This window comes from Bos javanicus, chromosome 11, assembly GCF_032452875.1.
Source record: "Bos javanicus breed banteng chromosome 11, ARS-OSU_banteng_1.0, whole genome shotgun sequence".
NCBI lineage: Eukaryota > Metazoa > Chordata > Mammalia > Artiodactyla > Bovidae > Bos > Bos javanicus.
Window position 1 is genome coordinate 47,930,872 of NC_083878.1, and position 21,344 is coordinate 47,952,215.

General features: G+C 48.5%; 1 protein-coding gene across 1 annotated transcript; it reads left to right on the top strand.

The window, feature by feature from the left end:
- The first annotated feature begins 358 nt into the window (after positions 1–358).
- CD8B (CD8 subunit beta) lies at positions 359–20,117 on the top strand. Its single transcript, XM_061432617.1, has 6 exons — positions 359–465; positions 4,002–4,358; positions 10,397–10,486; positions 13,832–13,921; positions 15,891–15,927; positions 19,385–20,117. Exons 1-6 carry the CDS (start codon positions 423–425, stop codon positions 19,395–19,397), a joined length of 630 nt encoding a protein of 209 aa, XP_061288601.1. The 5' UTR covers positions 359–422; the 3' UTR covers positions 19,398–20,117.
- Positions 20,118–21,344: the final 1,227 nt, after the last annotated feature.

The window sequence follows — 21,344 nt, forward strand, 5'->3', positions numbered from 1 at the left end:
TTAAGTAACGACTCAAAAAGGAAGGAAGTGACCGGAGTTAGGGTCATGCTCCATCAGCACTCTCGAGGGACCCTCCTGAGCACCCTGACTTCTCTGAGCCTCAGCTGCTTCATCTGGAGTCACATGGAGTCATGACCCTGTTCTAGCCTCCCAGGGCAGAAGGCGATCCCACACGCGCGGATCACTTGGCGCGGGACAGCGGCAGAGCCTCCCTACTGGAAACGCAGCCAAGACCTTTGAAATGCGGGGAGGATGAGGGCGGAGACCTCCCCTTCCTCACACCAGACTCCCGCCCTCTCCCCGGCCAGGGCCCTCCCTCCCTGCTCCCCGCTCCCTCCTCCACCCCCACCCCGCCCCCAACTGCCCCGCCCGGACCTTCTCAGCCGAGCTCCGCCGGGACCGGGTGCCCGCGGCACGCCAAGATGCAGGCGCGGCTGTGGCTCCTCCTCGCCGCGCAGCTGGCAGGTAAGGCGGGGAGACCCTGGGGGCGCGGGGCGACCCTGGGGGCGCGGGGCTGGATGCGAGGGCTCTGCGCTGGGCCCGGGAAGAGCCTGAGGCGTGAAGTTTAGGGAAAGCTGTCCCCGCAAGATGCCGTACCCAGACCCCGGATCTGCGGGGGCATCCGGGAGGCAGCCTCGGTCCCTGGGGATGGAAAACCTCCCAGGGACCCCACTACCCCAGGAGTCCCCGGAGCCTCTGCACTGAGGCCACCTCTGCCCCCAAAGCCTGAACCTAGGAAAACAGAGACCGGAAGAGAAAAGGGAGAGTTGAAGTAGATGAAAAAGAAGAAAAGAGAGATGGGGAGGTCCAGAGAGGAAGGACATATGCCAGGGCTCCAGTTCTGGCTTTGGTGCCCATCTCTTGGCCCAGGGTTCCATAGACACATTATGATTACTTCCAGGGAAGTATTTGTAGGACAGTTCGCCAAATACCAGGCTGTTGCCAGTTTTCAGACAGGTGTGGCAGGGTCCCCCCTCAGGGTGACTTGGTTCCTGAATATTCCCTGGGGTGGGTATTGTGGGCAGTGTAGCTTCCAGAACAGGCAGCAATGGAGTTGGAATGTTGGAACAAGAACAGAGGAGGGAGTCTGTCCCTCTGGCCAGCCCAGTCAGTCTGTCTTGTAGAAGAAATCCCTCCCCACTCCAAACTGCCCACTAACTTGTGGTTGATTTGCTCTCTAATCCAAAAATTCCCAAACTGGTCTTCCTGCCAAGGTGACACGGCCTGCCAGCCTGGCTGTGACCTAGTGACCTCAATGGCGTCTCTAGCAGAAGCTAGTCTAGGCCATTCAAAGCGACTAGAGTTACTGCGGATCATTTTAGAAAGAGCAGGTCCCTCTGAGTGGGACCACCAGGTGACTGAGACAATGAAATGAATCAAATGAGACCATGCGTGTGGCAAGGGCTGGCCCTGGGACCGGAGCACACACAGGATTCAACCACAGCCAGGGGTTCTGTCTCCAGGGGCTGAAAAGCAAGTGGGCACGAGAGAAACCAGGGTGTGTCTGGGCCAGGAAGTCTTCGAGTCAGGACGAAGGCAAGGATCTACACAAAGACCCCAAAGCCCCTCTGAACTGTCTGTCTCTGGAGGGGTCCCACTGGGGCTTTCTTAGAAGGGCCTGGGGAGTCTGTGTATTCTCGGCCCTACTATGTGCACATGAGCCCGTGACTGGGATCCTAGAGAGGATCACAGGTTTCCTCATTTCAGAGAGTGGCACAAAGCTTAGGTTCTGGGGTCCCAGACCTGGGTTTAAATCTGAATCTATCACATAGAGGCCGTATGACCTTAAGCAGGTCCTTAACCTCCTTGAGCCTCTGTTTCCTCATGTGTAAAATAGGTGTTATTTCCTCCAGAAAAATTTGGAGAGGAATAAATGAGATAATGCATAAATCATGTTAAGCACAGTTTGATAAATATTGGCATTATCATTTCTTTTTTAAAATTTATTTACTTTTGGCTGCACCACACAGCATCCAGGATCTTAGTTCCCCAACTGGGATTCAAGTTGTGTCCCCTGCGGTGGAAGGGTGGAGTCTTAATCCCTGGATGCCAGGGAAATCCCTATCCGGTTCTTATTGTCTTCCCCTGGAGGTCAATGACCCCCAACAATGAAGACTCTCTACTCTGCTAAAAAGGCAGCATGGTTTTCAGGGAGAGGAGAGAAGGCTCAATAGCCACTTGGGCCCCAGGTATCTTTTCATTCTCAGTGGGAGTAAAGGCTGAGTGATCTGTGATGGGAGTCCGGAAGTTTGCTTCTTCAGTGTTAGAGAAGGTCAAGGCCAAGGAGCCTGAGCCCCAAGTAGGATTATGAATGTGGGCTTGTTGTTGTTCAGTCACCAAGTCATGTCCCACTCTTTGTGACCCCATGGACTGCAGCATACCAGGCCTCGCAGTCAGTCCCCCACCATCTCCCGGAGTTTGCACAAGTTCATGTCCATTGGATCGGTGATGCCATCCAACTATCTCATCCTCTGTCACCCTCTTCTCCTTCTGTCCTCAATCTCTCCCAGCATCAGGGTCTTTTCTAATGAATGTGGGTTCAGAAAGGCTTGGGTACACACACACACACACACACACATGCACACACAAACATCCTCTGCCCATCCAGGCCTATATCTTCTCTGGGCCTCAGTGCTCCCAGATCTAGGTCCTGGTCTGCAGAGTCTTCTCTGCCCCACAGCTAAAATGAAAGCTTTACCAAGTCAGGTTCCGTTTGGTGGACTTGGTCATGAAGGACCCCTTCTAATTTTCTCCTTAAGATTTCATTTGCCTCCAGTAGCAACTGCTGAGAGGTGTCACACAGACGATGATTTACCCGAGTACAGTGAGGTTCAGTTTGCAGTGCTTTTTTGGACATTCTGAGTCTTGGAGGTGGCTCAGTGGTAAAGAATCTGCCTGCCAATGCAGGAGACCCCTGTTCGATCCCTGGGTCGGGAAGATTCCCTGGAGAAGGAAGTGGCAAGCTAGTACAGTATTCCTGCCTGGAGAATCCCATGGTCAGAGGAGCCTGGCGGACTACAGGGGGTCCATGGGGTCACAAAAGAAGTCAGACAGTCAACAACACTAAACAGCAACAACAAGCCTGGGAGGTAGGCAAGACAGCAGCATCAAACCGCCCTCCTTTTCCAGGAAGGAGACAGGGTCCACAGCTTGCCAGAGATGCCACAACTGGTGTGGGGCACAGGCAGGGTTCAAGGCCAGGTCTGTGAGTTCAGCTCTGGGCCTCCTGATCAAGGCCCTACCTGCAGGGGCTTCCCATTTGAGACTGAAGTGAACTCCCAGCACCTCTTCTGGGGTGTCTGTCCCTCCACTTGGGAATGGGGATGCAGAGACCATTTACTGGCTTGGGGAGTAATGGGCTGGGATTGTGTCTGTGGGGGACAGTGAGTTCCCCTTGCTGGTTGTTGTCACTGTCTGGAAACAGTGACTGGTCTTCTTATAGGTTGACTAGAGCAGCCAGGTGTTTGGCCAGTAATTCTGAGCTCCTCTCTGAGCTTGACCTGGGTTTCCTTAGGCCACCCGGAACCTTTTGAAAGTCTTCATAGTGTGGCCACAGAACAAGTTGGAAGGCAACTAGCTTTGACTTCAGACTGCATCCTTGACTTTGACTCCTGGGTCACTTATTAGCTGTAAGCAGGACTTTGAAGAAGGCATTTCAGGCCTCAGTTCCTCATGTGGGGATAAAAATCCTAAAGTAAGTCTGAAGCTTGATGGGGGTAATTTATGCCAAGAGCCAGGCATAGAAGCATGCAGTCAACAAGTGGCACTTTTCCCCTGTCCCCTTTGTCAGGCTGGCATCATGAACACCTGCCTGATGGATGATCACCCTGGTGGGTGGGGTGCTCTCAGTCCTGGAAATGCCGGCCGTATTTCACACAGCCCCTGGGCCCTGCAACCCGGCAGGCTCTCTCATCACTTCTCCTCTCATGTTTGACTCTGGGACCCCACAACCCCTGCCAAGAAAAGGTGCTGATGGTCTCTGCTCTTTCTGCTTCTTATAGCTCTGCACGGCAGCTTGGCCCTCGTGCAGACCCCTGCATTCTTGATGGTTCAGACCAACCAGATGGTGACGCTGTCCTGTAAAACCCAAACCTCACCTTCTAACACACGCATCTACTGGCTGCGGCTGCGCCAGGCCCTGAGCGCTAACAGTCACTATGAGTTTCTGGCCTACTGGGAGTCCAAAAAGACTGTGTATGGCAAGGAGGTGGACTCGGAGAAGTTGACTGTGCATGGAAATCCCCCCCAGAATGTGCTCACGCTCCAAAATGTGAAGCCTGCCGACAGTGGTGTCTACTTCTGCATGATCATTGGGATACCCAACCTGATCTTTGGGACGGGAACTCAGCTGAGTGTGGGTAAGAATCCGGCTCAGTGCTGAAGATGAGCACTGAGTACCTACTGGGTGCTGAGTGCGTGCCATGTCCTGGGACGGCTCCCATTCTCAGTGAGCCCTACTCGGAGGGAGGGGTTGACTTCCAGGAGCAACAGCACTACTGGTCTTTTTTTTTTTTTTTTTTAAATGACTGAAAGCTGTATTTGAAACTTTTTATTTTGTACTGGAGTATAGCCGATTAACAAACAATATTGTGATAGTTTCAGGTGAACAGTGAAGGGACTCAGCTATACATATGTATGTATCCATTCTCCCCTGAGCTGCCCTCCCATCCAGGCTACCGCATAGCACTGAGCAGAGTTGCTAGTGCTGTACAGTCGGTCCTTGTTGTTCATCCACTTTAAATATAGCAGTGGGTGTCCATCCTAAACTCCCCTTAGCTATCCTTCCCTCCCATCCTTTCCCCTGGCAACCATAAGCCTCGTTCTCTAAAACACTACTGTTAATAGTGAGCCAAGCTGGTGCAAAGGCTGTATGTAGTTATTTCATTTCATGCTATCGACCACACTGGGAGGCAGGTGCTGTTTGATTCCCATTGGAAATGAGATGCTTTGGGGCATTGCTGCTTATTCCAGTAACAGGGTGGCATTCTAGGCCCATCTGAGGCTGAGGCTGAGGCTGGATTGGTCCGTGTCCCAACACCTGTTAGAAGTCCCCTCCCAGTGTGCCCACAGGGAAAGAATATTCTTGCTGCCTGGACATACCCAACAAGAGCATTCACGTTTGGCATAGGGGCCTGTGGCTTGAACCCACACCCAGAGTTGCAGGGAGCAAGGAGGTTAGACCCCAGACCCAGCTGCAAATTTACCATGTACCCATGGGCAGGTCACTCCCCTCCCCAGGCCTCAGTTTTCCCATCTGTATCATGGGACTGCTAAGGACCTCCCTGATTCCCTCTGGCCCTTAGAAGCTGCAGTTCCTCAGAAGTTAAGTCAGCAAGTGCAGCAGAAATATATTTTGAGCCACAGATGTAATTTAAAATTTTCTAGGGAGTTCCCTGTGGAGAAGGCAATGGCACCCCACTCCAGTACTCTTGCCTGGAAAATCCCATGGATGGAGGAGCCTGGTGGGCTGCAATCTGTGGGGTCTCGAAGAGTCGGACACGACTGAGTGACTTCACTTTCACTTTTCACTTTCATGCATTGGAGAAGGAAATGGCAACACACTCCAGTGTTCTTGCCTGGAGAATCCCAGGGACAAGGGAGCCTGGTGGGCTGCCATCTATGGGGTCGCACAGAGTCGGACACGACTGAAATGACTTAGCAGCAGGGAGTTCCCTGATGGTCCAGTGATTAGGACTCATCACTTTCACTGCCTAGGACCCTGATTCAATCCTGGGTCAGGGAACTAGGATCCCAAAAACCTTGGCCAAAAAAAAAATATTCTAGAAAGCAGCCACATTCAAAAAAAGTCAAAAGACACAAGTGAAATTAATTTCAATAATACATTTTGTTTAACCTAGTTTATGGACAATATTATTATTTCAGCATGAAATCAGTATGCAATTAATTACTGATATATTTTACATTTTCTTTTCGTACTAAGTGCTCGATGTGTGTTTTAAATGCACAGCACATCTCGAGGCAGACTGGCCACGTTAATGTGTTCTGTAGCTCATGTGGCAGGTGGCTGCCGTGCGGGACAGTGAGGGTTAAACTATCAAAGGTGTAAAGGAATTCTCAAAGGCCAACATCTGGCTTCAACCCCCTCCCCAGATTAACTCATAGTCAAGGCCAACCCCCAGCGGGCCTCCCACTATCTTGCTTCTCTCTCACCTGAGATCTTCTCAGGCTGGAGCATTGAGAGTGACAGGGGGCCCCCACGAATTGGACCACTCAGCATGGGAGGTGCAGACATAGCAACATAATTACGAAGACACAAGCCAGAGTGATGCCCTCTTCACATGTCACCAGCCTCTGATCTTTTTTATTTTTTAACTTTCTATTTTGTATTGGGTATAGCCAATGATCAATGTTGTGATAGTTTCAGGTGAAGAGCAAAGGGTTTCAGCCATTCATGGATGTGTATCCATTCTCCCCCAAACTCCCCTCCCATCCAGACTGCCACATAACATTGAGCAGAGTTGTCTGTGCTGCACAGTAGGTCCTTTTTGGTTATCCATTTTAAATACAGCAGTGTGTATGTGTCCATCCCAAACTCCCAAACTGTCCCTTCCTGCCCTGGGTCTTAAATCAGGAGGTGGGGAGGATGGGGAGAACTCTCGCACCAGAAGCTGAGGCATCCCTGGAGGGATGGGTGTTAACTGATTCTTGTATTGAACATTAGGCTCTTCTGATTTTGGGGGTTTGGTTTGGTTTATTGTTTTTGTCTCTATAAGCCTCACACTTTCCACTCAAGAGATTTCAGGGGCTAAGAAAGGTGGATGGTGAAATAAGAAAAACTGGTTTTCAGAAGTTCCCCCCACCTCCTCCACTACCTGCCCACTCCTGGCTTTGATCTTCCCAACCCCCTGACTCTGCCTGGCTCCCCGGGAATGGCAATCTGTCCCCAAAGCATGTGCTCCCAACCGTATCATCTCCCTGGGTGTGGGGACTCCAGAGCAAGAGCTCACCCTCTGGCTGGAAGTTCAGGACAGTTTAAAGAGGACTGTTGGATGCTAGTGGTAAAGAACCTGCCTGCCAATGCTGGAGACATAAGGGATGTGGATTTGATCCCTGGGTCGGGAAGATCCCTTGGAAGAGGGCAGAGCAATCCATTCCAGTATTCTTGCCTGGAGAATCCCTATGGACAAAGGAGCCTGGCAGCCTACAGTCCTTAGGGTCTCATAGGGTCTCATAGGGTTGGACACGACTAAATCAACTTACCATGCACTTGGATGGTAGAGAAAGTGTTGGGGGGAAGACAGGCTCTTTTCAGGCACCTCAAGATACCATGGACTCAAAAGTCCTGCCCCTTTCAAAGAGGAGAGAAGTGGGGAGATTTGAACTGGGTGCATGCATGCTAAGTCGCTTCATTCGTGTCCGACTCTTTGCGACCTTGTGGACTGTAGTCCGCCAGGCTCCTCTCCATGAGGATTCTTCAGGCAAGAATATGGAGTGGGTTGCCATGCCTTTCTCCTGGGGATCTTCCTGACCCAGGGGTCGGACCCAGGTATCTTACGTCTCCTGTATTGGCAGGTGAGTTCTTTACCACTAGCGCCACCTGGGAAGGTGAGGGTGGGTAATCAAGAATAATAAAGAACTCCTGACTCTGGGCAAGAAGACATTAAAATCCAAAGATGGGACTTCCCTGGTGGTCCAGTGGTTAGGACTCCATGCTCCCAAGGCAGGGGGTGTGGGTTCAATCCCCTGGTCAGGGAACTGAGAGCCCACATGCCGCGTGGTGTGGCCAAAAATTTTAAAACAAAAAAATAGAACAAGTTCCCCCACAAAGCTCCTAAAAGCCCCAGGCCACTGGGGTCTGTAGATCTGCCCCCTGCAGGCTCACCACTGCCCCAGTGGGAGTCTGTAGGAAGGAGGGAGATGAACAGTTCGGGAGCAGTGAGGACTAAAAGGGCTAAGGGAAGGCCAGGCTGAGACACCCCAGCTGAGGGCCGGGCTCCTCTCAGGCTTTCAGAACATGAGGCTAAGGCCGTTCTCCCCGTTTACAACTGTTTCCTTCAACACCCTGATGACCTGAGGTGCTCAACTTTTAAAAATTTATTTATTTATTTGTTTGGCTGCATCAGGTCTTAGTTGCCGCACATGGGATCTTCGCTGCATTACACAGGCTCTTTTGATGCAGTGCTCAGACTCCCTAGTTGTGGGGCAGGCTCCAGAGAGCCCGGGCTCTGTATTTGTAGCATGTGGGCTTAGCTGCTCATGGCATGTGGGATCTTAGTTTCCTGACCAGGGATCAAACCCACGATTCCTGCATTGCAGGGCAGATTCTTTACCACTGGACCACCAGGGAAGTCCCTGTGCTTAACTTTTTGTCAAAATACATTTGCCCCTTAGGCAATGTGTGGCACGAGAATCTAATATAGGCATTCTTTGGCTCAGACGCTGGCCCTGCTGTTTATTGGTTCTTGAACTTGGGCAAGTTCAAATAAGCAACTTGAACTTATTTCAACCCTCTGAGCCAAGGCTTCTAGGGATAAAATGGAGAAACTAGTGCCCATCCCCAAAGTTGTTGGTTCGTAAGCTTAAGCTAACGTGCTTGGCACAACCGCTAGCATGAAGTAGGAGCTTGGTAAGGGTCAATTCTGGTTAGCTGGGTCTTCTTGAAACCCCCCAGATCATGCAGAACAGGGGGCACAATTTCTCTACTGCCCATGTCTCAGGGTGGTGAGGGTCCAAAGAGTCAACATTTTATATGAAAGATGCCAGACCCAAAGGATCAAACACTGGCTGCCCCTCCCAGTGCCCTTGACTCCAGAGTCCAAGTTCACGTGTCACACAATTCCCTCTCCTACCATTTTGCAGAAAATCAGCGAAATGTCTTTTCCCAGCTGTCAGAGGCAGGGGGTTGGATTCTCGAGCCTCGGGCGTCTCCCTTTGCCCTGTGGGCTTGCCGGCCTGCCCTGTCCCACCACTTCAGTCATATGACAGTGGATTAGAATGAAAGAGAGGCGTTACCCACCAGGAGTCAGGAGAGGAACTTGCGGACCCCAGCCAGGCCCTTTCCTTTGTGGGGCCTCGTAGGGGTCAGTCCTTTACATCACTAGTGTTCACCTTTGAAATTAAAGGTTGAAACTAGTCTAAAGGTCCCTCTGATAACATATGTTTGCTTGGTTTTTGCTTTTTTTTTTTTTGGTTGAGCACCAGGACATGTGGGATCTCAGTTCTCTGACCAGAGATCGAACCTGTGCCCCCTGCCGTGGAAGCACAGATTCTTAACCACTGAGGCTGAGGAAGAAAATCTCAACCTACACAACCTCCCAACCTGCTTGGTATTGTCCAGAAAAAGGCACCACCTCCTTTCTTCCAGCTTCTTCCATTCGCACAAGGAGGAGGGCTCGGGGGTTGGTCGTGCCAAGGGCTAGGGGACTCCAGATGTAGCTCAAGATCTTCAGTGAGGTGAAGCCATCCATACCACTCACTTTGCTGGGCTCACTGTTCCCTGTCATTCTCACAACCACCTTAGAAAGGAGATGGGGGTCATCTCACAAAGAAGCAATAGGACTTGCCCCTAGTCATTACTGTTGTTCAGCTGCTAAGTCATGTCTGACTCTTTGCAACCCCACAGCTACAGCACACCAGGCTCCTCTGTCCTCTGTCTCCTGGAGTTTGCTCAAGAGACGGTGATGCTCTCTAATCACATTCTCACTGCCTCCTTCTCCTTTGACCCAGCATCAGGGTCTTTTCCAGTGAGTCAGCTCTTCAAATCAGGTGGCCAAAGTGTTGGAGCTTCAGCTTCAGCATCAGTCCTTCCAATGAATATTCAGGGTTGGTTTCCTTTAGGATTGACTGGTTTGATCTCCTTGCAGTCCACACAATGGTTGATCAGGGGTCTTGGGGCTCTTTTCATATCTGGATGGCTCCAGAGCCCCTCTCTCCAAGACACCAAGTTGACCTCCATCTCTGAGCCCTCAGATCCATCTGAGAATTACTAGATCAAAAATCCCATTGATCTGTGACCTTCAAGCCCATGACAGCCTAGGGAACACTGCTGCTGCTGCTGCTAAGTCACTTCAGTCGTGTCCGACTCTGTGTGACCCCATAGACGGCAGCCCACCAGGCTCCCCCGACCCTGGGATTCTCCAGGCAAGAACACTGGAGTGTGTTGCCATTTCCTTCTCCAATGCATGAAAGTGAAAAGTGAAAGTGAAGTCGCTCAGTCATGTCCGACCCTCAGCGACCCATAGACTGCAGCCTTCCAGGCTCCTCCGTCCATGGGATTTTCCGGGCAAGAGTACTGGAGTGGGGTGCCATTGCCTTCTCTGAGGGAACACTGAGAAGGATTTTAATACCTGAGTATCAGACATGCAGTTATAAGTTTTGTCTCTGAGTCCACCTGCGGTTTACCTGGCTAAGACATGTGTCTTGCTTATTTTTGCAGTTGATGTTCTTCCTACCTCTCCCCAGCCAACCAAGACCAGCCCTAAAAAGAAAGTGTGCCATCGAGTCCCAACCCGGGTGACTCAGAAACGTGAGTTCTCCCATTCCTCCGGATTCTCAGAAGCACAGCCAACACTCGTTCTCCCTTTCTCCCTCCCTTCCTTCCATAAACTCTTCACAAGTGTGGACTCTAGCCTGTTTCTCTAGCCCTGAGCTGGAGTCTAAAGGAGAGCTGAGTGCGACAGCAGTGCTGTTTTCCAATCGCTCATATTCTAGTGGGGGACACACTCGTAAATCGTCACAGGACAAAACTTAATGGACTCAGTGCTCAGTCGCTAAGTCGTGTCTGACTCTGTGCAACCCCATGAACTATAGCCCAACAGGCTCCTCTGTCCATGGACTTTCCCAGGCAAGAATACTGGAGTGGGTTGCTGTTTCCTTCTCCAGGGGATCTTCCCCAACCGGGGATCGAACTTGCATCTCCTGCATTGGCAGGTGGATTTTTTTTACCACTAAGCTACCCGCGCCCTTAATGAAGGATCTATCTGCCCAACACTTGCACATGAATGCTCCCAGCAGCATTTTTCCTTGTTTCTGTTGTTAAGTTGTTATTTGTTTTTTGGCTGTGCTGGGTTTTCATGCTGCACAGGCTTTTCTCTAGTTGTGGTGAACAGAGGCTACTCTCTAGATGTGATGCACAGGCAAGCAGCAGCTTTCCCTGGAGTCACATTTTGGGGAGGTGATTTCACTTCACCCAGGACCTTTAGCTGTGTCTAGGTCTCTAGTTCAGGTCATAGCTCAGGAGGCCTCCCCTGACCCCTCTCCGCCCAGAAGAAAGGGGTCTTTCTACCTTCCACATCCCTGCAGCTTATGCCCACCTCCATTACTTAAAACTTTATCCCGGCATAATCTGCATGTCAGAAAATTCACCCATTTTAAGTGCATGACTCAGTGATTTTTAATAAATTTACCGAGTAATGCAACCGTCACCACGAACTAGTTTTAGAACGTTTCCATCAAACTCTCAGATCCCTTGTGCCTATTTATAGTTAATCTCTGTCCCCCCTCCCAGCCCCTGGCAACTGCTAATCTACATTCTGTTGCTATAGATTCATCTCTCCTGAACATTTCGTACAAATGGAGTCATATGGTATATGGTCTTTCATGCCTGGTTTCTTTCACTTTGCATCACATTTCTGAGGTTCATCCAGGTTAGGAAACCCATGGAGATGAGAGGGAGGCAGATAGAAACTCACATCTCAGAACGGAAAAGGACCTCCCAGGGCCTCTCACCAAACTTTCCTCTCCGCGTGGCACCATCCAGCCTTGGTGATGGTGGTTCCCTCCCCAAGAGCAGCCCATGCCATTTCCTTCCTCCCTTCCCCACCCCGCCCTGCCCCACCACCTCTCCTGCCCTCAAGCTATAGCCATGGGACTGGCAGGAGACTTGAATCCGTATCCAGGCCCTGCTTTTTACTATCCAGATCGCCTTGGGCAGGTAATTGAACTTCTTTGAATCTTATTTTTTCTGAACTGTAAAATGAGAGATAAAAATGATAGTAATTCCTTCCTTCCTCACAAGATGGAAGTTTGCAGTTAGTACTGTACTTGACACATAACAGATCTTCAGTAAACGTTCTACCCCTTCTCTGACATCCAAAACTCTTTCTTTTTCAACCTTGGGTATCAGTCTGCAGCCTTGCCTTTTTCACCCATGGGTCCTGATTCTGCCTGCTTTGCTACTCACAAGGACCAGTCACAGGGAAAGAAAGAGTATCAGAGAAAGATTTGGGGTATCAGTTTATATTTGATATAAACTCTGCTGTTTACATAATTTACAAAATGAGCAGAAGGACAAATTTTTCTTCTTCCATAGAAGAAGAATCATACATGGTCAATACATGAAAATAGGCTGAAATTGGCAAGTAGGAAATTGAAATGAAATATTATTTTTCACCCACTGCTCTGCAAAAGTTAAAATCTCTGATAATGTCAGGAGTAGGCAGGGTACATGACTGATGATTAGGAATGGAACTCAGTGAAGCCTTTTTGGAAGGCATTTTATAGTATCTGTTATTATTGAAAATGGATATAGTCTATGGTTAGTTGTTCTTATTTTCAGTATCTGCCTTGGGCAGGCTGCTGCACAGGGAGAAACAAACCTGGATGTTCTCTGCCGCCTTATTTGTAAAATTCAAAAAACAAACAAAATGTACATTAATGGCTAAATAATCCATGGTACAACCATACTTCAGATGACATGCTATTAGAACAAAGAATATGCTGGCATGTTTAAGAAAAAAGCCTGGTTGCAGAACAATTTGTACTGTATAAGCCTCTGTATTTTTAAAAAACTATATGTGCTACAATGAACACTGGGGTACATGTGTCTTTTGCAATTATGCTTTTCTCAGGGTATATGTCCAGCAGTGGGATTGCTGGGTCATAGTGGTTTTATTTTTAGTTTTTTAGGGAATCTCCACACTGTTCTCCATAGTGGTTGTATCAATTTACATTCCCACCAACAGCACAAGAGGGTTCCCTTTGCTCCACACCCTCTCCAGCATTTATTGTAGACTTTTTGGTGATGGCCATTCTGACCAGTGTGAGGTAATGGGAAATTGCTGCATAGCACAAGGAGCTCAACCTGGTTATCAACCTAGGTTATCATAACCTCGAGGGGTGGGAGGGAGGTTCCAGAGGGAGAGGACCTATGTACACCTATGACTGACTCATGCTGATGTATGGCAGAAGCCTCCACAACACTGTAAAGCAACTATCTCCAATTAAAAATAAATTAAAAAAAACTATATGTGATGTGTCTATGTAAATTACATATATGTATATGCAAATTAACAGTGGTAGTTACTTCTGTGAAGGAGCTACCGTGAAAATACATTCAGCTATTTCTTCTAAAATTAAAATTTTTTTTTAATAAATAATAAAAATCCCATTACCAGGCATGCAAATTGTCTGTCTCATTTTGAACAAAAGTAGCTACTGAGTTTATTAACTGTTAAAATTTGGATGTGGGACCTGAAGATTGGGCTTCCCTGGTGGCTCAGACGGTAAAGCATGTGCCTGCAATGTGGGAGACCCAGGTTCGATCCCTAGGTCGGGAAGATCCCCTGGAGAAGGAAATGGCAACCTACTCCAGTATTCTTGCCTGGAAAATTCCATGGATGGAGGAGCCTGGTGGGCCACAGTCCTTGGGGTCAAAAAGAGTTGGACACGACTGAGCGACTTCACTTTCACTTTCCTGAAGTTTTATATATGAAATGATTTCAATATGTTTAAAGAGCCTAGAAAAGACTAGAATGAAGCATGGAAAAAAGTGGTATTCTCTGAGTGGTGGGTGGGGCTTCCTGTGGATTTTTACTTCTTTGTGTTTATCTGCACGTCTCAAATGTTCATTCAACACGCATGTATTTTCCAGGTCTGTCCTGTGCCCCGCTCATCCTCGGCCTCCTGGCGGCCGGTGTCCTGATTCTTCTGGTGTCCTTGGGTGTGGCCATCCACCTGCGCTGTAAGTTATTCCCTCTTGGGCCGCCATGTACATGTGTTTGCTCAGTCGCTCAGTCGTGTTCTACTCTTGAAACCCCAAGGACTGGCCTGCCAGGCTCCTCTGTCTATGGAATTTCCCAGGCAAGAATACGGGAGTAGGTTGCCATTTCCTTCTCCAGGTAGATTCTTTATCACTGAGCCACCTGGCAAGCCTGGGTCTTCATGGTGACTCCTTTTGCTGCTGGATGTGTCCCTGAGGGTCCTTTCTTCTCTAGGGGAACAGTCAGGTGGCAGCTGGTGGGAAGTTTGCTCCTCCAACCCCAAACCCATGATAAGTCTGAGAAGTGATTCTTGGCCTGAGACCAAGCTGCAGGAGTCAGAGACCACCCCATCTCTGGAGTCAGACAAACCTGGATTTGAATTCAACCCTTGATCTAGCGACTTGGGCAGATGCCCTGGCCCCACTGAGGCTCAGGGGCCCTACCCAGGGTAACCATATTACCTACCTCCCCGGCTTATTTTTGTAAAGTCCTGCCCCAGGGCGTGTACTCTGTCAGCAGGAACACCCAGGAGCAGTTGGGGTGGAAACAGTGCACGGAAATTACACTGGGGGTTGCATTTCGCTCCCCAGAACTAGAAATCCTCCCCTGAGGCTGTTGGGAAACTCAGAGATGGTTTGCTGTTCTCAGCCACTTCAGGGGTAGGACCACCTCCGTCTACGGGCCCCTAGGCGAGCTGGTGGTTCAGATGGTAAAGAATCTGCCTGCAATGCAGCAGACCTGGGTTCAATCCCTGGGTTGGGAAGATCCGCTGGAGAAGGGAATGGCAACCCATTCCAGTGTTCTTGTCTGGAGAATTCCATGGACAAAGGACCTGGTGGGCTACAGTCCATGGGATCACAAAGAGTCAGACTTGACTGAGAAACTAGCACTTTCACTTTCAGGGTAGTTTCAGGGAAGGCCAGCACAGCTGGCCAAGAGCCCAGAGCCCCAGACTCTACTCCTGACTCTTCTGCTCACTGGTGCCACTCTGGGCTTGTGCAAGTCACTCACCCTCTCTGGGCTTCTATAAAATGAGAGGGGTTGGCCCACTGGAACGTAGACTAGGTCCGTGGCTCTTTTATAAGTCACAGACCCCTTTGAACATATGATCACAATTATCGACCCCCTCTACAGGGAAATGCATAGTGTGCACACTTTTGCATATAATTGCCACCCAAAAAAGGATCCATTTATTTCATTCTAAGAACCATTAGAGCTCAGGGGTCTGCAAACATTTTGCTCAATGAACTCATCAGTGAAAAAAATCTTTTAATTATAAATACTAACTGCAACTAACTGTATTTTTAAAATATTATGTATGTATATATTTAATATATACTTATAAATATTTATTTAATAAATTATTAACATTTATGTTATCTGGATTTATTTAATATATTGCATTAGACAAAATGTTCGTTCAGATTTCTCTGTACCATCTTACAGAAATCCCAAATGAACTTTTTGGCCAACTCAATACTGTGTATATTATTAAATGTTCTTCAGAAATAAAAAGGATGAGATAAACATGAAAATACACATGCTCATATTTCCTTCTTACATTCCAAGGGGAAATCTTGCACACCCTCAGAGTCCACAAGCTCTGGTTTAAGACCACCTGTCTGTACAGCCTCTCCTTCATGACCTGCCGTGAAGGGCAAGATGGTGCATTCAAGGGCACACAAACAATCCCTCACTAGCTACAGGATTTTAAGCAAGTTACTCAGTTACACACTCACTCTCTAGATCAGTTTCCCCATATGCAAAATGAGATAATAAAATTCAACTTCTAGCATTAAAGGAGTTAAAACCCATAAGGAGCAGAGCCTGGAATCAAAAGAAGTGGTTCTAGGCGTCGGCTGTCCCTCTCATCACTCTGCTTGCTCTCTGGGGCTTAGTATCTGCAGTTCACAACCCATGTCAACCAGCACTTTTGTTTTCTCCTTCCAGGCCTGCAGAGGAGAGCCCGGCTTCGTCTCTTAAAACAGTAAGTGGCTGAGGTCTTGAAAAAGTGCCCAGCCTGCAGCCCTCGGTGTAGCCCTGGCTTTCTCACCCCTGGCGGCTGCTCACAGGCATCTGAGGAGCCCCAGCCAGGCACCACCTTCAAAAACTCACACACTGTATGAGTAGATGCGGTGATGGAGTTCAGGCAGAGAGAGAAACTAAGCAAACAGAATACTGGCTAGTTGTTTATGTCAAGTGTGGTAAGATTTAGCTCTTAGATTTTTTGAGGATAACAGTGAACTCTTTTCTTTTTTTTCTAATTGCAATATGGTTGATTTACATTAGCGACCGAACTGAACTGATTAGTTTCAGGTGTACAGCAAAGTGATGCAGTTATATATATTTTATTTTTCAGATTCTTTTCCACTATAGGTTATTGAATAAACAGTCAACTCCTGCTTGGTTAGAACCAGAAGGATATCCCAAACTTTTGCCCCCTGTTATTTCATTAAACTTTGTCCTGCATGACATAAGAGGGTTATTTTTACAGATCAAGACCTGCTCAAAGCATTTGGGGCAGTAGAGAGCAGAATGGAACTTGAAGACAAGTCAGTTGACCCCCACTGGCAGTGGAATTCCTTCCTGGCTAGTGTTGTGTGTTGGACTTGACCCCACCTGGGTCCCAAGAGTCAGCAAACCCACCGGCTCAGTTACACAGACACAGGGGCAACAAGCTTGCTCTTTAGGCCCACTGAACTGTGTAAGCTCCAGCAGAAGCCAAGGCTGCTTGCTGCTTCCATACTGAAGGGCTTCTGGACCACTATTTGGCCATGGGCTGTGCCCTTGGACTGATTTTTCTGCCTCAAAACAGATAGTTTCACATCTACCTATCTCATTAATTACATTCCCCTCTATGTAGAGGTGTTTGAAAAAAAAAAAGAAAGTTCCTGCCCCTAGACTGAGGATCAAGAGCTTTGGCTCCATTCAAGCAGATCTTGGTTTGAATTCTGTCTGCTACTCACCATCCTTGTGACTGCAGGCAAGTCACTTCACCTCTCTGAGCCTCTGATCCCTCATCTATAAAATGGGACAGCAGTAACAACCACATGGCTATTGTAAGGACTTACGGGGGAAACACCTTCCAAGTGCTCAGCTCCTGTATTCTTGGAGTCCAAGCACCAGCTCATGCTACTTACAAAAGACGATTTTATGAGCCCAACAACCAAGACACAAAATGTTTTCTTGTTGATTATAAATGACATACAATATTATAATGGTTTCAGATGTGCAACATACAAAGTAGTTTTTAAATGTTTATTTTTATTTATTTACTTATTTTTGGCTATACTGGGTCTTCGTTGCTACACAGGCTTTTTTCCAGGTTAGGTGAGCAGGGGCTACTCTATAGTTGTGGTGCCAGGGCTTCTCATTGCGGTGGCTTCTCTTGTGGAGCACAGGCTCTAGGGTTCTCGGCCTTCAGTAGTTGCAGCTCCTGGGCTCCAGAGTACGGGCTCAGTAGTTGTGGCGCGCTGGGCTTAGTTGCCCTAAGGCAAGAGGGATCTTCCTGGATCAGGGATTGAACCTGTGTCTCCTGCATTGGCAGGCAAATTCTTAACCACTGAGCCACCAGGGAAGACTACAATGTACTTTTAAATATTCTGAAATTATAAATTTTCAAATATACTCACTATACCATATGTTCTACATTATCATACACATTGTATTTGGGTATATTTATACATGTTGTATTATACAGTTGCTTAAACATGCCTGCTACATTTCATAATTTTTTGATGATAATTTTCTTTTTTTTAGCTGTACTGGGTTTTTATTGCTGTGAGCAGACTTTCTTTAGTTGTGGTGTGCAGGCTTCTCATTGTGGTGGCTTCTCTAGCTTCAGAGCACAAGCTCTGGGCACGTGGGCTTCAGTAGTTGGGGCTCCTGGGCTCTAGAGTATGAGCTCAGTAGTTGTGGTGCACAGGCTCAGTTGCCTTGCAGCTGGAATCTTCCAGGACCAGGGATCGAACCCATTTTCCCCTGTATCAGCAGGCAGATTCTTAACCACTGGACTACCAGAGAAGTCCTTCAATGATCATTGTGATGGTCTGCAATTTTTACTTCATGTGCTAGATTTAGAAACTCTCCCACATTTGCTGCTGCTGCTGCTGCTAAGTCGCTTCAGTTGTGTCCGACTCTGTGCGACCCCATAGACGGCAGCCCACCAGGCTCCCCCGTCCCTGGGATTCTCCAGGCAAGAACACTGGAGTGGGCTGCCATTTCCTTCTCCAGTGCATGAAAGTGAAAAGTGAAAATGAAGTCGCTTCAGTCGTGTCTGACCCTTAGCGACCCCATGAACTGCAGCCTACCAGGCTCCTGCGTCCATGGGATTTTCCAGGCAAGAGTACTGGAGTGGGGTGCCCCCACATTTAGGAGACAGTAACTTAAGAGTTTTTGTCTCACCCTAGACCTCCGGTGTGTTTCATTCATATATTCCTTGCGGTGACCTTTTATGGAAAATGTCTCCCCATCAGGGTACTGCCTGTGACTCTGCCTCCCTCCCACCACTTTGTTTCAATTTGTTCCCCTGGTGATTTGATGCCAGTTCAGGGGGAATCTGTTGCCAGACCTCATGCTGTGGCAAACCCAGGGGTTCTGAGGATCAGGTCAGGCGAGCAAGGGGCTGGGGGTGGCCCTAGGGGGGACCCAAGCCCCTTCACCCTCTTCATTCCAAACAGCTCTCCTCTCATCCATTGCCCATAGTTACACTTACCTGTAAGATGTCATTGAACAAAAGGGTCTGAGGCTAAAAGAAGTTCGGAAACCACCTCTGGGTTTACTCTCATGATCCAGGTGTGGATGAAATAGTCCCTGGGCCTCAAAGAGCAGCTGTTACAAATTCAGGTTGCAGTTTGGGGCAGATATTCCCCACCTGCTAACTGGCTTTAGAAAATCATCCGTCAGCAGGTCATCTTCCTCTGGTCCCTTAATGCACATAGGTGAATCGCTTATCTTAGAAGGCACCGCAAGAGGTAACACTATTCAAAGCTAGAGTTCTTAGGGCTGCACTTTTTAAAGCATTTTAATTTTTGGTGTGTGTCTTAAACAATAGTCTTTATGTTTACCCAAAGCAGTACAAAGTGAGGCAGTTCCTCAGAAGGTGACTTGGAGCTAGAAAATCCATCCTGAGCGTGAAAGTGTTAGTGTTAGTTGGTAAGTTATGTCCAACTCTTTGCCACCCTATGGACTGTAGCCTGCCAGGCTCCTCTGTCCATGGGATTTCCCAGGCAAGAATACTGGAATGGGTTGCCATTTCCTTCTCCAGGCATTTTAAATTTTTCTTTAATGACGAAGATGGGCCTTAAAAACATTCTAACACAAAGCTCTTGGCCCTAGGCTACTTACTGGGACTGGAGCCCTGCATCCTGAGGAGCTATTTATCAGGAAATTCAATAGCATTTGCCTGAAAATAAGTGGTTTCACGCGTTTCCCATTGTTTTCAGGTTTTACAAGTGACCAGAGAATATGTTTTCTGGTGTCCCGCTACAAAAATACATTGGTCAGTGATGAGCGAGATCCAGAAAAATGAGAGAGAATGGACACACTCAGCCGTGGAAATGTCACTGAAACCGCAGAAGCTGCCTGTTTTTAACTACTGCAAGTTCTTTCTATGGGCCTCATGCATGGGATCTACTTGTTACATGATCACTGACAATCTTAGAGAGAAGGCTTCAGAACCCCACGGCACTTCCTGCTACTTGCAAGGCGCTCTGGACGACTGAGTCCAGAATGGCGCCCAGTGCACCACTTCTGGCTCCTGTAACTCAGCCTGGGTTGGTCCGGGAACTTTGTGTTGACCGTCCAGCCACCACATTTCTTTGCCCAGGTAGGGCAATGACACTGAGACCCGAATCTCTCATGGGATGGTGATGGGATGGGTCCCCTTAGTCTTCCCGGGGCTAACCCTTTCCACAGGGTGGCCCCTGAGAGCAGACCCAGATTGGAAATGAGGCTTCCAAGGGGCTGATCTGGCTCTCAGCGTCACTTCAGTTTCTGAGGACCTCCTTTGGGCCTGGGAACTTGTGGTCTGGGAGACAGGAGGCCCTTTGATCTCCCAATAGGAAGTTCTTCAGCTTTCACTTCTGCCTTCCCATGGTTTATATATTTCTCCTCTTGCTCACTGTTCCTTTTATGATAATATCTTTGTTGTAACAATAAAGTCTTGGGTAAAAAATGCAGATGGCTCCTGTGATGTAAATGCACAAAAGCTCATCTATGCGGCAAAGATGTTGGTGCTCAGTTAAAAAGAAATTAATGAGGTTAAAATGACTATGGCTTCATTCTGCATCAAGCTCCTCATGTGTTCGTGCTAAGTTGCTGCAGTTGTGTCCTACTCTGCAACCCTGTGGACTGTAGCCTGCCAGGCTCCTCTGTCCATGGGATTATCTAGGCAAGAATACTGGAGTGAGTTGCCATTTCCTCCTCCAGAGGATCTTCCCAAGCTGGAATTGAACCCACATCTCTTACGTCTCCTACATTGGCAGGAGGGTTCTTTACCATTAGCGCCACCCTCATTTGCCCCCAAACGTGCCGTAGTCCTCTTCGTAGCTGTAGAGAAAGCCTGGAGGGGATGGAAGCACCCAGGGCACCTACAGCCAGGAAGCAGGTGCCTCCAGGGCCAACCCCAAAACTGCTTTCACTAGCACCTGTTCATTTCTACTGAGCATGGAACCCTGGGGACGCCTGGCCATGAGGCAGGAGAACTTGCACCAAAGAAGAGGTGAGAGGGACTTCCCTGGTGGTTCAGTGGTTGGGACTACACCTTCCAACTCGGGAGACAGGGGTTCAGTCTCCCCAATTTGGGGAGCTGGGATCCTGCATGCCTCTGGCCAAACAACCAAAGCATAGAACAGAAGCAGCGATGTAACAAACCAAATAAAGACTTTAAAAATGACCCACATCAAAAAATAAAAAGAGAGAGAGGGGAAGGTGAGAGACCTCAGGGTCTCTGCCGCATGTCCATTAATATTTTACTGTTTCTCAGCTTCAGTAGTCAGAGAAGAAAGCTACAAGGAGAAGATGCTGAGCTGGAATGGAGGAGTCATAAGAGCCCTGGATCTTATCTTAGTTTCCCAGCCTGCACTTGAGCAACTTAAGAACTATCGGGCCAAAGAAGAATTCAACGTTTGGCCATGTTAATAGAAGCACATGACCCAGGTCAAAGGAGGAGAGTCCCACCTGCATTTCCTGGCCTGTCCTGGGCTGGGAGGTGTAATTTAAGAAGGGCAATGACAAACCAGGCTCCATGCAGAGGCCTCTGGCAGCCACAGAACGTGACTGTGACTCAGGCTGGAGTGAAACATCTTCTGGCATCTGAAAGGCTTCCTGTGGAGTTGGAGGGCAGGGCAGGTCTAGTTATAGTGGACGGGAGTCAGAAAGACTTAGATGAAGGAAGTGCGGAAG

Bases quoted from the DNA above. Each gene is read 5' to 3' on its own strand.
- CD8B (XM_061432617.1), top strand. From the start codon at position 423: ATGCAGGCGCGGCTGTGGCTCCTCCTCGCCGCGCAGCTGGCAG. The intron at 466-4,001 runs GTAAGGCGGGGA...TGCTTCTTATAG, and splicing joins CCTCGCCGCGCAGCTGGCAG to CTCTGCACGGCAGCTTGGCC. The intron at 10,487-13,831 runs GTGAGTTCTCCC...TGTATTTTCCAG, and splicing joins AACCCGGGTGACTCAGAAAC to GTCTGTCCTGTGCCCCGCTC.